Source organism: Aethalodelphis obliquidens, unplaced genomic scaffold (assembly GCF_003676395.1).
Source record: "Aethalodelphis obliquidens isolate GAN/ISIS:26980383/991018 unplaced genomic scaffold, ASM367639v1 scaffold82, whole genome shotgun sequence".
NCBI classification, from domain to species: Eukaryota; Metazoa; Chordata; class Mammalia; order Artiodactyla; family Delphinidae; genus Aethalodelphis; species Aethalodelphis obliquidens.
The window spans coordinates 2,035,607-2,049,539 of record NW_020838026.1 but is presented as its reverse complement, the minus strand read 5'-3'; the positions used below and the strand labels follow the sequence as shown (position 1 = coordinate 2,049,539).

At 49.4% G+C, this 13,933-nt stretch overlaps 1 protein-coding gene across 2 annotated transcripts in view; it reads right to left on the bottom strand.

Moving 5' to 3' along the window:
- Positions 1-2,103: 2,103 nt before the first annotated feature.
- Positions 2,104-13,933, bottom strand: part of OPCML (opioid binding protein/cell adhesion molecule like) — a 498,943-nt gene continuing 487,113 nt past the window's right edge. The window contains exon 8 of one of the 2 annotated variants that reach the window (XM_027092918.1): positions 2,104-2,712. In XM_027092918.1, coding sequence (XP_026948719.1) covers positions 2,612-2,712 — 101 coding nt within the window. In that variant the 3' untranslated portion in view covers positions 2,104-2,611. The remainder of the gene's footprint in view (positions 2,713-13,933) is intronic. The other variant, XM_027092919.1, reaches the window with a different exon arrangement.

Here is a 13,933-nt window from a genome sequence, read left to right as displayed (position 1 = left end):
TCCTCCTGGCTGAAGGAGGACGGGCGCCTTCCTCTAGATCAAGTCCCGGAGTGAGGAATATGCCCAGCTTGTCCATTTCAAGCACCGCGTTCTCCAAGATGGTACGTCTCCACAGCCTCCACACTTGTTACTCCAAAGGAACAAGCGTATTACCAACAGAACATTCAAATGACACGTTAAACGCTCCTTCAGCGTCTGACACCAGCCCCGCTCCAGGAGCCCCATGTGGTGACAGGTCTGAAACGCTGATGTCCGACCTGTAATTCTGACTCCACGCCTGTTCTCGACTGTCCCTGGAACTTGAAATCCACACACTGCTTTTGGCACATCATTTACGTTCCCGCAGTCTGGCTCCTGGCAACTCCGTGGGAAATGCAGATGTCTGTTTACAGCTGGAAAGTGTAATATTAATTTCATTCACGCCAGCTCTCTTACGGAAGCGCCCAGCTTTTTGTACGCCAAGACAGCCTACGTGTGTGTGTGTGTGTTTCTTCACTGTGTACGTCATGTTCATGTGCTATAACGGACAAAAACAAAGAGGTCACATTTCAGAGGAAGCAGATCAATTAAGCATCGAAGGAACGGAACTCTGTGCAGCTGGTATCTCTCATGTTTTAGACTGTGGAGCTGAAAGTTTTCCAGCGGGTCTCCAGCGGGTCTGTGAGACAGTCACTGTCGATGTTCCTTCTTATCCTCAGCAGGTCACTCCCTGCAGCACGGGACAAGGGCACAGCCCTGCAGGTTTCCAATGCCATTCTCTTGCAACCCTGGCACACTTGCCGGCTGAGTCCTTCTTGTCCCAGGAGACAATACAGAAAGATCAGGTCAGCTCTTCTTTGTGTTCTGGAAAGATCTGCTCTGAACGTGGAGAGCTGAGGGCATCCTTCCCCAAAGCTCCTGGAGAAGCAGTCTGTATCCGAGGAAATTGTGTGTCACTTTCCCCTTCTGTTTGCAGTGTTGTGTTAATCAAGTGCTTGGAAACTGTCAGTTGCTCAAGTGCCCTCAGCTCAGAAGAGCTTCCTGAAACATATACCAGCGTTGTCAACACACCCGCCATGTAATTGGCTTCCATCAGCTTTTTACTGGATAGTTTTCAAACAGATGAAACCAGAACTGGAGCAGAGAGGAGACAATAGCAGAAGCCACCCCACTCAGGTGGACGGCTCTCTTCACACTGCAGAGACGGAGCTGTGTTTTCCCTCTCGCTTTCTTGCTATTAAGCGCAGTCCCATAGCTTCCTGACATGCACTTTCTTGAAAGGCTGAGAGAAACATGAATTTTGGCACCTTGTCCTTCCAGTAAGAAAGAAAAAACACGATACTCATCGAGGCTTTGCCAAGGCTTATCTGCTTCCCAAGAAGGTGTTTCTCAGTACACAGTCTCTGCTGGGAAGAGTGAGTGACCGACCATTCGATTGCTACTTTTGTCCATCTCTTACCAGTGTCCACTTTGGGTAGATGGGCTAGCATATTCCAGACAGTCCATGACATGTTGCCTTTCTACGTTGTTAGCCTGTGAGATCATTGGCTTTCGCATGAGAAGCTGATATAGGTCATTTTGAAGATGCCAATATCTGCAGAAGGTAGAGGAGACATGAATCCAGTGGAATAGACACAGTATGGTTAGAGATGAATGTGGTGATGGATTGAGAGTGAAGAGTGGGGAAAGAAACAAAGACATAGACGTGCTAGATAATTACATTGACAGACTGATACAGTAAATAGATCGCCAGAGAAGAAGATGGGCGGGTAGATAAGTGGATGGAACGATCAATCGGACAGTGGAGTAGATGGATAACCATATGATTACTTTCATAGAGAGCTTGATGAAACCTAAATTATCAGCCATCTACAGATCATTGTTTATGACCTGGACAGCATGTTTTTGAGAGAAGTACCATCCTCAGAATGCTTCCCCCTTTATTCGGTCACGTGACTTCTGAATGTTTAGTTTTGGGTTGTGTGCCTATCCCTAAACTACAAATCCCTGTAGCTGGTAGAGAAAGCAGATAGGGCAGAATGGCTGAAAAGATGGCAATGTTCCATATACGTTTAGAGAGAGACCTTCCCAGAAAGAAAGGATGTGAACCCTCGTGTAGTTAGACAATAATAAACATGGAAGGAGTGATATGTACATTATAGTCAGGAAAATGGTCCAAAGCTTAGAAGATGCAGCTAATAGGACACTTGGATGTAACTCTCGCTGTGCACTACATCATGCGTGAAGCTGTGTCTTCAGGGTGTTTAGCACGAAACACATCTTCTGCCCAGATGGAGCTTATGGTGTACTGGGGGGGGCAGGGCTGGTGGTGATGGTGTCGGAAGGCAGAGGAAAGGGAAGGGCCGAGGGAGAGGAACAGATTCCATTTTTGGACACACCAATGAATGATTATCCTACACATGGTAGAACCCTGCACACCCCTCCCCCCCAACCCCACTCATTCAAACTGGAGAGAAAACTCAAACAAACAGACCAACCAACCAAAGAGAAAATCAAATCAAGAAGAACAGAAACAAACAAAAAGAAGCCCAAACTGGTTTGCTCTCCGCAGTGTAGGTAAAGTCTGTGATATGGAGAAGCAGGCGTTGCTCAGAAGACCTAAGGTTTCTTATCAAAACTTGATGAAGAAGTGAGCAAAGAGGGTCCCTGATAGCCAGAGGCAAGCCAGTGCTCTAGAGGCCGAGTTTACACCATCAATGACAGCTCCAGGCCCTGTGTGGGAGAAAGAGAGACAGACCCATTAGCGCACACCCAGAGGGCACCATCCTTATCCCGTGACAAGCACCGCATAAACATGCTTCTCCGTGGGCAGCTCCCACCCACCAGTGACCCTTCCGAGTCTGCGTAAATGGAAAGCACCCGCCGGGAGAAACGCAAAGGGACTTGTCGCTGGGGTGCCCGGACCACAGCCTGCTCTCAGACTGGGCTTTAAAACTGAAAGAGGCAGACGGAGGGAGTGGTTACACGTGCGGGCCGACAGGGCAGGGCAGGGTCTTTGTAAGCAGCGCCTCTACCTGTGTGCTCTCCTTGGAAATCGTGTCCAGAACAGACAGGGCTGGGAGGGCAGGGAGAGGGATGAGGCTCAGAGTGGAGGGAAGAGGTGGGAGGAGGAAGGAGAGGAAGAGAAGATTTTGTGAAACACAGGAGTCTAGGTGTTGATGTGGCTGGCTTTTCATCTGGTGTGACTGGGATACTGGGGCGGCGTCTCCCAAAGCCGCTGAGGAAGAATGAATACGTACACCCAGAGTTTGAAAGACTATGGTTGGGTTTATCCCAGCAGTCAGAGATGCGTCTCCAGAGGTGACAAAGACGACCCCCGTTCTCAGACCCAACGGCCACCTTACGCCCCTGCCTGGCAGGGCTCTCCCTCAACCTCTTTCTTTCTTCTTCCCTCTCTCTGGCCCTTTTACACAGCCCTCGTGAAACCCTCACGTTCCGCTGTGAAATAAGACCACAGAATCACAGGTGCGATTCCTTTCCCTTCATCTGCATCCTTGAGAAGACAAACCACGTGCACTGGGATCGCCTTGCCTGTTCCGAGGGCCCAGGGTGGAAGGCTGAGTGTCCACCTCTGCCCCTGTATTCCTCCATCACCTTTATTTACCAGCATCAGAATTTAGGGTCATAAGCAAGACCAGAGTAGCCAGCGAGCAGGGAGCAGAGAGTATTCCGGGGAAAGCAAAACTAAGTGTTAGTCAAGGGATTAGAAGCAACCCTGTAGGGCCAGTGACAAAGGGATGGAGTGACAGGCAAGAAACAGGGCTTCACCACCTCCTTTACTAGTAAACTGGCTTGTTGGAAATAACTTTACTACTGAAAAAAGCCTCAGTGGTGCAGGGTCTCCTCAGACAGGAGCCAGGTCATGTGGCTTGCTGGGCGGGCGGTGATGCTGTCAGCCTGGGGATGGATGGTCCTCTCACGCCAGCAGCTGGCATCCACCTGTTCCCACCCCAGGGATCTCAACAGGATTCCTTTTCTTCCTCTGATTTACAGTACAATTCTCTGTTTACTAAAAATTCATATTTACTCGATAGGTCGGGAGTCTTGTTCATCGTTTTCTGTACTTTTGTTATAGAGTATTTGCAGATAAGGGCAGAGTCCAGTCCTTAGCCCATTGCTGTGGTCCCCACGACAGCTTCATAAATATTTATAGAAAGTAGCCTGACTCTGAGGCCCCTCAGTCCAGGCATATATCCTAGGAACTGTACTGGCCTACGGAATGTGCTGAGTTGGAAAAGGCCCAGTTTGAAGCCCGAGGTAATTCCCTATGTTGTCTTCTGCAAAAGATGAGTGATTTAGATTTTTAAGTGAGTTTAAAAGGAAATGGGCAACACAGATGTATGAGACCCATATGTTTTTGTAAAGAATATTTAAAGTATATATTATATATATGATATATATTCACTAGTTATATATATATGTATGCGTGTGTGTGTCTAATTCATTATATTGATATCAACTTAGGAAACAACTGAATGGGCTCCATTCTAGACAGACAGAGGCCTTTAGTTTAGGAATCACTTTATTCCAAGTTCTACCAGTGGGCTTAGCATTTCTGGGGATGTCATGCTACCAGCACGTGGAGTATGCGGAAGTATTAGGAGTATTAGGAAGACAAAGCAGTGAGAGCTGCAGGGAAAGAAGGAGGAAGAATCATCAAGATGGGAGGTCGCGGTGCCAGGAAGATGTTCATGCTGCTTAGGCAGGGGTGTTACAGCCTCAGCTCGCTTCAGCTGAGTTCTCCAAGGAGTGGAACTCTGAGGGTCCTCGGTAGGCATAGAGCCTGCTCAGCCCGCTTGGGGGGGTGAGATAAGGCATACTTAGATGGTGCTTTCTGTGTGCCAAACATGACTCTAAATGCTGAACATCTAATCCATTTTATCCTTATGAAACCCTATGGCGTTCCTATTTTATAGATGGGGAATTGAGAAGCAGAGCAGGTAAGTACCCTGCCTGTGGCCACATGAGACAGTACACCCAGAGCTGGGTTAGAACCGAGTCACTCTGTCTGCAGGGTTGGTGCCCTTGAGTATCACAACTCTTACTTCCTCTCTGTGGAGAACAGTCCTTTGCGCATGTTTTTCAGAGGCCACGGCGTCATGGAATAATGGCCTGGGGATCTGGAGACCCAGTTTCTCCATGTGACTCTGCTGCTTCCTAGCTGAGTGCCAGCTCCTCTCTGGCCTTGGTTCTCCCACCTGCAGTGAGAGGAGGCTGGGAGGGATGACCTCTGAGCTCTTCTCCTTAGTAGCCTGAGTTACTGAATGGCTGCAAACTCTGCATCTGGTCCCAGAAGGGACAGCTGGGGAGCAGCCAGATGGCCTTTTCCAGTGGTGCAAAGCCATCACACTCCTGCCTTCTGCACCCAGCATGCCATCTCCTGAGACAGCAGGAGGGCCCCAAACATTCCTGGACCCTAAAGTTTCCTTTTCTGCAGCCTCATTTTCTATGCATTTTCAGGAAATTTTACTCCTTAGCAGGTATTATAAGCCCTGCTTTAAGCATCAGATGACACGGCAATTTATCGTCAGTGGCCTTTGGCCAATCAGTGTATGAGAAAGGGCTGAGCTATTCTGGCCAAAGCGTTTACCTCATCTACTAGGACAGAGATTAAACTAGCTGTGCTCTCCTCCTGTGGACCCTGGACACACTTGAGATTTGGCAGTTGGGTCTACAGGAAGCGAGGGGCCTACAGGAAGGCTCTCGGGCTTTGTTCAAAGCCGGGAGAGAGTGGCTCACGTCCGTGTACCATATTGCATGTTGGAGGAATGTAAGACAAAGGCCATCAGCGATGAACTGATTCTTTTTTTTTTTTTTTTGCAGTATGCGGGCCTCTCACTGCTGTGGCTTCTCCCGTTGCGGAGCACAGGCTCCGGACACGCAGGCTCAGCGGCCATGGCTCACGGGCCCAGCCGCTCTGCGGCATGTGGGATCTTCCCGGACCGGGGCACGAACCCGTGTCCCCTGCATCGGCAGGCGGACTCTCAACCACTGCGCCACCAGGGAAGCCCTGAACTGATTCTTTAATGGCATCTTCAAGGTAAGCCTGATCCTACTGGAGATGAGGGGAAAAAAAGAATCTGGGTTGGGTCTCTCCCATAGGCTTTCTGTATGCTAAGGCCACTCACCTGATTATGCAAATGTTCTTTGTGCTTTAATACAGAAGCAGCAGTGGACTGCTGCTGTAGTGACCTGGTGTGGTCCCATGATTACTTGTATGCATCTGCCCTGCCTTGGCCTCCCCGCTCTGTCTTTGCAGCCCTAAACCCTTTGGGGTAAAGCCTCTGACCAATGTAAACGTGCAGCCGACGCTTGGGACTTTGGCTTCAGACCAATTTGGGCTTAAATCCCGACTCTGCGGCTTGCCAGCTCTGTGATCTCAGACAAAGCACTTGCAGTTTTCTCCTTGGAAATGGGGGTAATAACGTGGAGTTTTCAGGATGAAGGACTGGAGGGATTAGGACAGTGTCTGGTAGGAAGTAGTCATGTGATCGTGGGAAGGGCTGCTCTGGTGGGTCCATACCCCCTACCTTCCACTTGTTAGTTGAGGCTAATACTGGCTTGTTTCGACCTTTTCCAAATACGTTGAACCTGAGCTGGGTTTTGGTAGGTGAGAATGAAGAGGTGAGATGGGTGAGAGAGACCTCCGGCCATTAGGGCCTAGGAGGAGGGTGTGGGGCACTGGGCAGGGCAATGAGAGAGTCCAAAGCCATGCTCTGTGGCAAGGCCAAGCGCAAAGGACCGGTCTGCGAGGGAAGCAGACCCCACGCTGGCCTCGGAAGCCATGCCGCCCACTCAACAAACGTGTGCTGGTGCTTTCACGTGTCAGGCTCTGTTCCAAAGAGGAAGACAGGCACAGCCTCTGCCTGCACACACCCTATCTTCCATTAGTTTTTTTTTTTTTATTTTGGCTGTGCTACACTGCCTGCAGGATCTTAGTTCCCCGACCAGGGATCGAACCCGTGGCCCTTGAAGTGGAAGCTCGGAGAATTAACCACTAGACCACCAGGGAAGTCCCCCTATCCTCCATTAGGACCTAGAATTCCTCTGTCCTAGTCTAAATCAATAAAGAAACACAAATATGTTTTAAGCCCTCACAGACTCTGAGAAGAAAGTCCTTTGGAATAAAATAATCCAACCTCCCTTTCATCTCAGGAGCACCCTGCCTGTCTAAGAGGAGTGAATTCAGGAATCAGGGAGAACTGAATGTGAATTCTGGCTCCGCTAGTCACTCGCAGGATGACTTCAGATGAGACGGTTAACTGCTCTCAAACATTTTTTTTTTTTAATGTATAAAATATGTGCGGAGGTGGTTTTCTGTACACTTGCAGGGTTCTCTGAGGATGAGTGAAGATGATACATAAAATCACTGAGTATAAGTAAAGGATGAATAACAGTTGGGTGGATTAGAACCAGGACCATAACTGCTAGTCTCTAAAATCGTACCTTTTGTGGGGCTCCTGCTCTAAATAAAGAGACCCTGTGTATACTGAATTCTTAAAGATAATTGCCAAACACCCACTGAAAGCAAACGTGACTCTGGCTTAGCAAGTGACGGGTCTCTCCTAACAAGACCTGATGTGGCTCCTACCACAGGTAAAGCTTTCCAGAGAAGACCAGTTATTCTGAGGAAGTGCATGTAGAAGCCCGGCTCTTTCTGTGGGCAAGCACCACATTCAAGAATTCTTTAGTTATGGTTAACAGTGACTCAGTCTAAAAGAACAGCTCTTACAAACATCAGCCTTAATTAAATATTTTTCAGGGATAAACTAAAAAGTGAGAACGTGTAATTATGCCCTTTCCCCTCATTCCAGCCGCTCCTTTGCCCTTCCTCAACACTAAAAACGTATTGCTTCCTTCTTTCCTGAAGTGGAGCATCTTTGAAAAGCTCACATGATGACACAAAGCCACGAAACCAACTGTGAATGACAACAATGACAACTAAATACCTTGAGGACATATGCAGACCAAAATAAGTTAGCCCTCAGCACACAGAAAGAAGAGATAAAGAGACAGAAATGATCAAGAGATAAATTCCAGAAATGGTAAATGTCACAAAGGTCAATCAATCAGTGTGTGTGCTCTGGGCCGGAAGGAAGATTTTATGGTATGGCCACGTGTGAGGCCCAGCAGCCGTAAGACAGTAAATAAAGAAAGAGGCAAACAGACAAATGAGTAAAATAAAGTCCACTTTGTGGAAGCTACTTACTTTGTTAAATTAAATATACTACCCATTTTTAAAAAGCAAATCTGGTTGAGGGTTTAGCATAGAATTAACCTGCAGGCCTAGCTCTCCAGGAAGCAAGGGTTTGCTGCTGCGCTCCTGGGCTGGCTGGTCACCCTCTGGAAGAACAGATTTTGAAAATCAAAGTACCCAAACTCAGCACAGAGCTCCCAGAAAACTATATAAGTTTACTGATGAGGCTCCTGCCTCACAAGAGATTGTGAAGCTTAAAAATGGAGGGTCCATAACAAGCGAGAAAGGTATTGAAACGTCACCCTTTTCCTTTCCATGATTGCAACGAAAATAAGGCATGCACAGTTCTTCAGCAAGAAGTTCGAAAGCAGAGTGTTGCTGTAATCCTACTAAAATAGCAGGCGGTAGGGTGATCACATGAAGGAAAGAAAAGAGAAAAATAAAAACCCGCAGCTGAGTTGAACTTGGTGATAGCGCAGTGAGATCAAGGAGGCATCTGAAGTCTAAGATACAGTTTTGTTCTGAAATTTGTATGGGTTTTATAAATATGAATGTGAACTATGTGACCTTCCTAATGAGGAACCAAAAGGATAATGATGTTTTTGGTGATTAAAAGAGGAGCGAGGAAATCTAATTAGAGGATGTGTGTGTTACGCTTGTTGGGGAAACGTAAACCTATTTTCAGCAGCGCCGGCTGATGAAGGTGCATCTTTCCCCTTCAAAGGGAGCTTTTCGTTCATTGTCTTTAATTACAGCAGAAAACAGGGCCCTGTGTTGTTCTACAAGGAAGATGAACGGGGCTTCGCAGCTCCAGGAAGGCAGGCGGATAGAGAAGCCAAGAAGGCAGCCATGTCTGCTTTGTGCTCCCACAAAGCCCAAGGCCTAGGAAGTTCACATCAGAGGTTAATTCAAACCAGTCAGCTCATCACGGCCCTGAAAAAAGCAGGGCTTTGGTCTGCGCCAAACCAGAAGCTGGGGCGTGTGCTGACATCAGCACAGCCCGAGTGCTCTGTGTTGAAGTCTGAATGCTCAGGCTAACGGCCAGATGTCAGTGATTCAGACGGAGCAGGGTAGGGGCGCGAGGCGGTGACAAGGGGCCTCATCAGGAACGAAGCGTGAAATGTCTGCATATTTTTTCCTGATATGTTGGCATTCCGCAGGTTGGGGAAAACACAAATGATGAGGCTGCTGCCATCAGCCAGAAACGATGGTGTTGCTCTCTGACTCATTCCCTCCCACCTGGATTTAAATTGTGGATTTGGAAAATAAAAATCATATACGTTATCAGCAGGAAATGGACAGGCACATGCAGCTTTTGATGTCTCTGCAAGAAGAAATCATTTGATGAACGCCTTCCTAAACAGTCTGTCAGGATGTTTCTCACAAGGGAGAAAGACCCTGCGGGAGGGGACCCTAAATTTCAAATTAGAACTGGGACGTAAGGGGGGCTGGAATGCAAGGGAAAGTGTCAGCAATGTTGACTTGGCTTCCCTGCGGGGCAGTGGAGGAGACTAAAGACCTTTTGAGTATTTGACCTTCCTTTGGTTAGTGGGGAGTTTTACCCTGTAAGAGGCTGTAACGGATGCCCCATTGACTGGAAGATATATTTATTAATCCAACCAGTGCTTACTGGTCAATAACTATTGCGAGATACAGGGCTACATCCTTTAGTGCAGAAACAAATACAAACAAAATATAAGCCTAAGGGTAAACTACCAGGAGAGTCCAAAAGATGGGTGAGTGATTCTTCAGTGGGGTTCAGAAACACTTAGTGGATGGGGTACCGTTGAGTGGAAGCTTAAAGGGTAAGTACAATTTTATCAGGCAGAGAAGAGGGCAAACGCCTCCCTCTGTGACCCTTCAACACACTGGAAGAGACAGTATACCTATGGGTTAGAAAGAAACATGGGTTTAAGGTAAGACAGACCTGGGTGCAAAACCGGATGTTAACGTGTCCTTCTACAGTGGAATTCCTATCTGCGGGAAGGATTCAGTCACATGGCTTAAATTCTCTGAGCTCCAGGCGTACTTACCTCAAAGGGTTCTGAGCTGTCTGAAGCCCCTTCTGGCTGACACCTACTAGCTAGTAGCTTCTTCTCTGCTCTAGTGCAGCACTTATATTCTATGTTCTATTGTAAATGTCTATTTACTTGCTTGTAGGAGGTTGGGAAGTCTCCTCTCCCTCTCCCTCCGCCCCCTCTCCCTCCCCCACTCCCTGCTCTCCCTCCTCCTCCTCTGGGTACCTAAATCCTAAATCTAACTCCTGGCACACAGTAGGCTCGAAACAAACATTCACTGAATCAGTGAATTGATGGACAGAAGCAGCATAGTCGAGGCTGGACTGTGCAATAGGATCGGGCATCCCGGGCAGGGCGGGGCGGGTGTTCAGCATGGTGGATGCAGAGAAGGCAGTGGGGAACCTGGGGCCACGAGGGAGGTTGATCTCAAGGCAGGAAAGGCCTTCGAGGGTTTTCTTTTTTTAACATCTTTATTGGGGTATAATTGCTTTACAATGGTGTGTTAGTTTCTGCTTTATAACAAAGTGAATCAGTCATACATATACATATGTTCCCATATCTCTTCCCTCTTGTGTCTCCCTCCCTCCCACCCTCCCTATCCCACCCCTCCAGGCGGTCACAAAGCACCGAGCTGATCTCCCTGTGCTATGCGGCTGCTTCCCACTAGCTATCTACCTTACGTTTGGTAGTGTATATATGTCCATGCCTCTCTCTCGCTTTGTCACAGCTCACCCTTCCCCCTCCCCGTATCCTCAAGTCTGTTCTCCAGTAGGTCTGTGTCTTTATTCCTGTCTTACCCCTAGGTTCTTCATGACATTTCTTTTTCTTAGGTTCCATATATATGTGTTAGCATACGGTATTTGTCTTTCTCTTTCTGACTTCACTCTGTATGACAGAGCTGCAATGAACTTTTTGGTTTTCTTTTCAGCAGGATGTGAACAGGGAAGGGCCACCTGGCCCTGAAGTGGCAGATTGAAGAGAGATTATCAAAGACAAGGGGACCACCCACCGGTAAGAGAATGTCGTAGCCAGACAAGGCCCCTGCCCCAGCAGTGGCGGGAGGGCTGGTGTCTGCTTGCTCCGACCTGCTGGCTGACAGGTGTGGGGTGAGGGAGAGGAAAGGGTTAGAACGGCCGTGGAGGCTGTAGTGAGGCGGTGGGTGAGAAGATAAGGTGCACGTTTGAGGAGGGAAGGGATGCCAGGGAGAGAAAGATGGAGATTCCCCTGGGACATTCAGGTAGCAGAGCGTCTTGTGGCTCAGAATTGAGGCAAGTGCTGGGGACACGGACCGGGGAGCCCCCAGACTGCTGCTCGGAGACTGTCTGGCTCCCGGGTGCCTACGCTTCCCTGGGACAGCTTGCCTGCAAAGCACATACTCAGGACCATCCCGGGAGGTTTTCATGAAATGGGTCTGGGACCAGGCCCAGGAATCTGCATTTTAAAGCACCCAAAGCGGTGGGCTAAGATACAACTCTTGCAGATGCCTGAAGACACAGAAGACCCTTCTCCTCTTGCTGTAATGCCACCCCCGGGGCAGAAGGTGGAGGGGCTCGAGGCAGATTGAGGCCGAGAGGGAAGAGAAAGGCACAGCGAGTCACATCCTAGAAGCGGAAGCAGGGCGTTGGGGCCAGGGAGGGCTGGGGCTGAGGGGAGGGTGGGTGTTCGGGGGGACGCAGGCCGTGAGACTGAGGCATGGATTGGGCTGGATTGGAGGTGAAGGGAGGGGAGATTCAACTCCTGCACCCAGCCCTCAGGTCTCACCTGGAGCCACCTGGGGGAAAGGTGGGGCTGTTGGGAGCCTTTATAGAGGAGTGCAGGTGGGGGGCAGGGCATGAACCAGCTTTCTGTGGGGGACCCTGGGTGAGGGAAGCCCAGGGTGCAGGATGAGAAGAGCTGGTCCGGCTGCCTTTAGTTGATGAAAATTCTGTCTGAAGAGCCAGCCTGGTATGTATATTTACTCTGGAGGAATGGCCATTAGCAAAAGGAAATACAGATTCTGTCCTCATAGTTTCCAGGGGCCAAGAGGCAGGCCTTCTTCCTGGCTGCTCTGAGGGGCTGAGGCTTTGCCTTGAGGAAACAGTCCTGAGCCCAGCTGTTGCATTAGCAACGACAAGATTCCTAGGAGCGGTGCCCATTCCCGATACTTTACTTAACTCTTGATGTAACTTATTTGTGTCGCTGCTGCAACTGCACAGATGACGTGTGAGAAATCTGTTTGTCTCTCGGCAGCATCCCCCTGCGTTCTGGTTTTGTTTGCCTTCTCTGTCCCTCTCCCCTGCCGGTTCCAGTAATACAGAAATACAGACGTTTACATGGCTCATTACTGCCCCACACTCTCTGCAGTGCTGGATGTAATCAGGTTCAGGATGTTCCCTCCTTGCACCCTAAGGACAGGGGGATGGGGCCTCTTGCTCAAGACCCAGTGGAAGCAGAATGGGCTGGCAAGTCGAGAGAACGTGAGCGGCTTCCGCAAGAGGCAGCTGAGCCCGCCCGCCCCTGCTGCGTGCGGACCTGGCCGGGCTCCAGGATGCCAGGGCCCAGGGGGCCTCGAGTGCCTCACCCACTCGAGAAAGCTTACGGATACTTCGAGCAAGTCGCTTGCAATAGGCACAGCACCTGCTGCCACTCCCAAGGTTACGGACACCAGGTTCCCTTTGTTTTTCAAATTCAGAACAGAGACTTAGAAAGCTGGCAAGAGCCTGGAGTCTGTTTTGTTCTGTTCTTATATTTTACAGGCAACCACGGAACAGAGAGCAGCATGGTTTGTGCCAGTCAGGACTGGAACTCAGTTTTCCCCATCCCCGCGCTGGTCTGTTCTCTACCTTCCGGTGCTTCTCCAGTGCCGGCAGTGGCCCGGGGCTAAGAAAAGTGCACAGTGTGAAAGGGCACTTAGAGTTGGCACACAGCTGGGTGACCTGCTCTGTCTGTGCGGCTTCTGGAGGGGCGGCAACTGGTGACGGGTGAGGAAGAAACACCCCACATCAAGGTCAGCCACTGACTCAGCTTTGCGCGTCACCCACCCCCATGCTGTCTCTAAGCACTTCCCAGCTCAGCCCGCTGTCCTCATGGCCTGTGTCTTCTGCTTCCTTTCGACATTGCTTTCATCTCATTTCCCTTTGTTCTGTGTGTGGAGGTAGGAAACATAGGAAAGACATGTTTGTGCGAGAGGCCTGTCATGAGTGTATGTTGGGATGGGTTCACGGTGCAGAGTCCAAAGGGTCTCCAAAGACCAAGCTTCCAGTCTTTGACGGCAAACCCAAGTGCGTGCCTGGGATGCAGGGTGTCTGTCTGTGTGGCTTTGGGGAGATTAAGCAGATCGGTTATAAATGTTCGAATGGTCCTTTAATAGAATGCATTCAGGTTAGGTGGAGAGGGGAGACAGAAGTGGAAAATGGGTTCCAACAAGCTAATTGTTCACACGGGCTTTGTGTTGCTGGCTGCGTGGGGACATGAGGCTGCGCCTTTCCTAGGAGCTCAATTGTGTCCTCCAAGCGCATATGCTGGAGCCCTAACCCCCCATGTGTATTTGGAGATGCAGCCTATAAGGAAGTGATTAAGGTCAAATGAGGTTATAATGGTAGGGCCTGCTTGGCTAGGATTAGTGTCCTAATAAGAAGACACACCAGGAAGCCCTTCTCCACCCCCCAGCGCTCTCCCTCTCCCTCTCCTTCCTCTCACTCTCCCACTCCCTCTCCCTCTCCCTCCTGTTCCTCTCCCT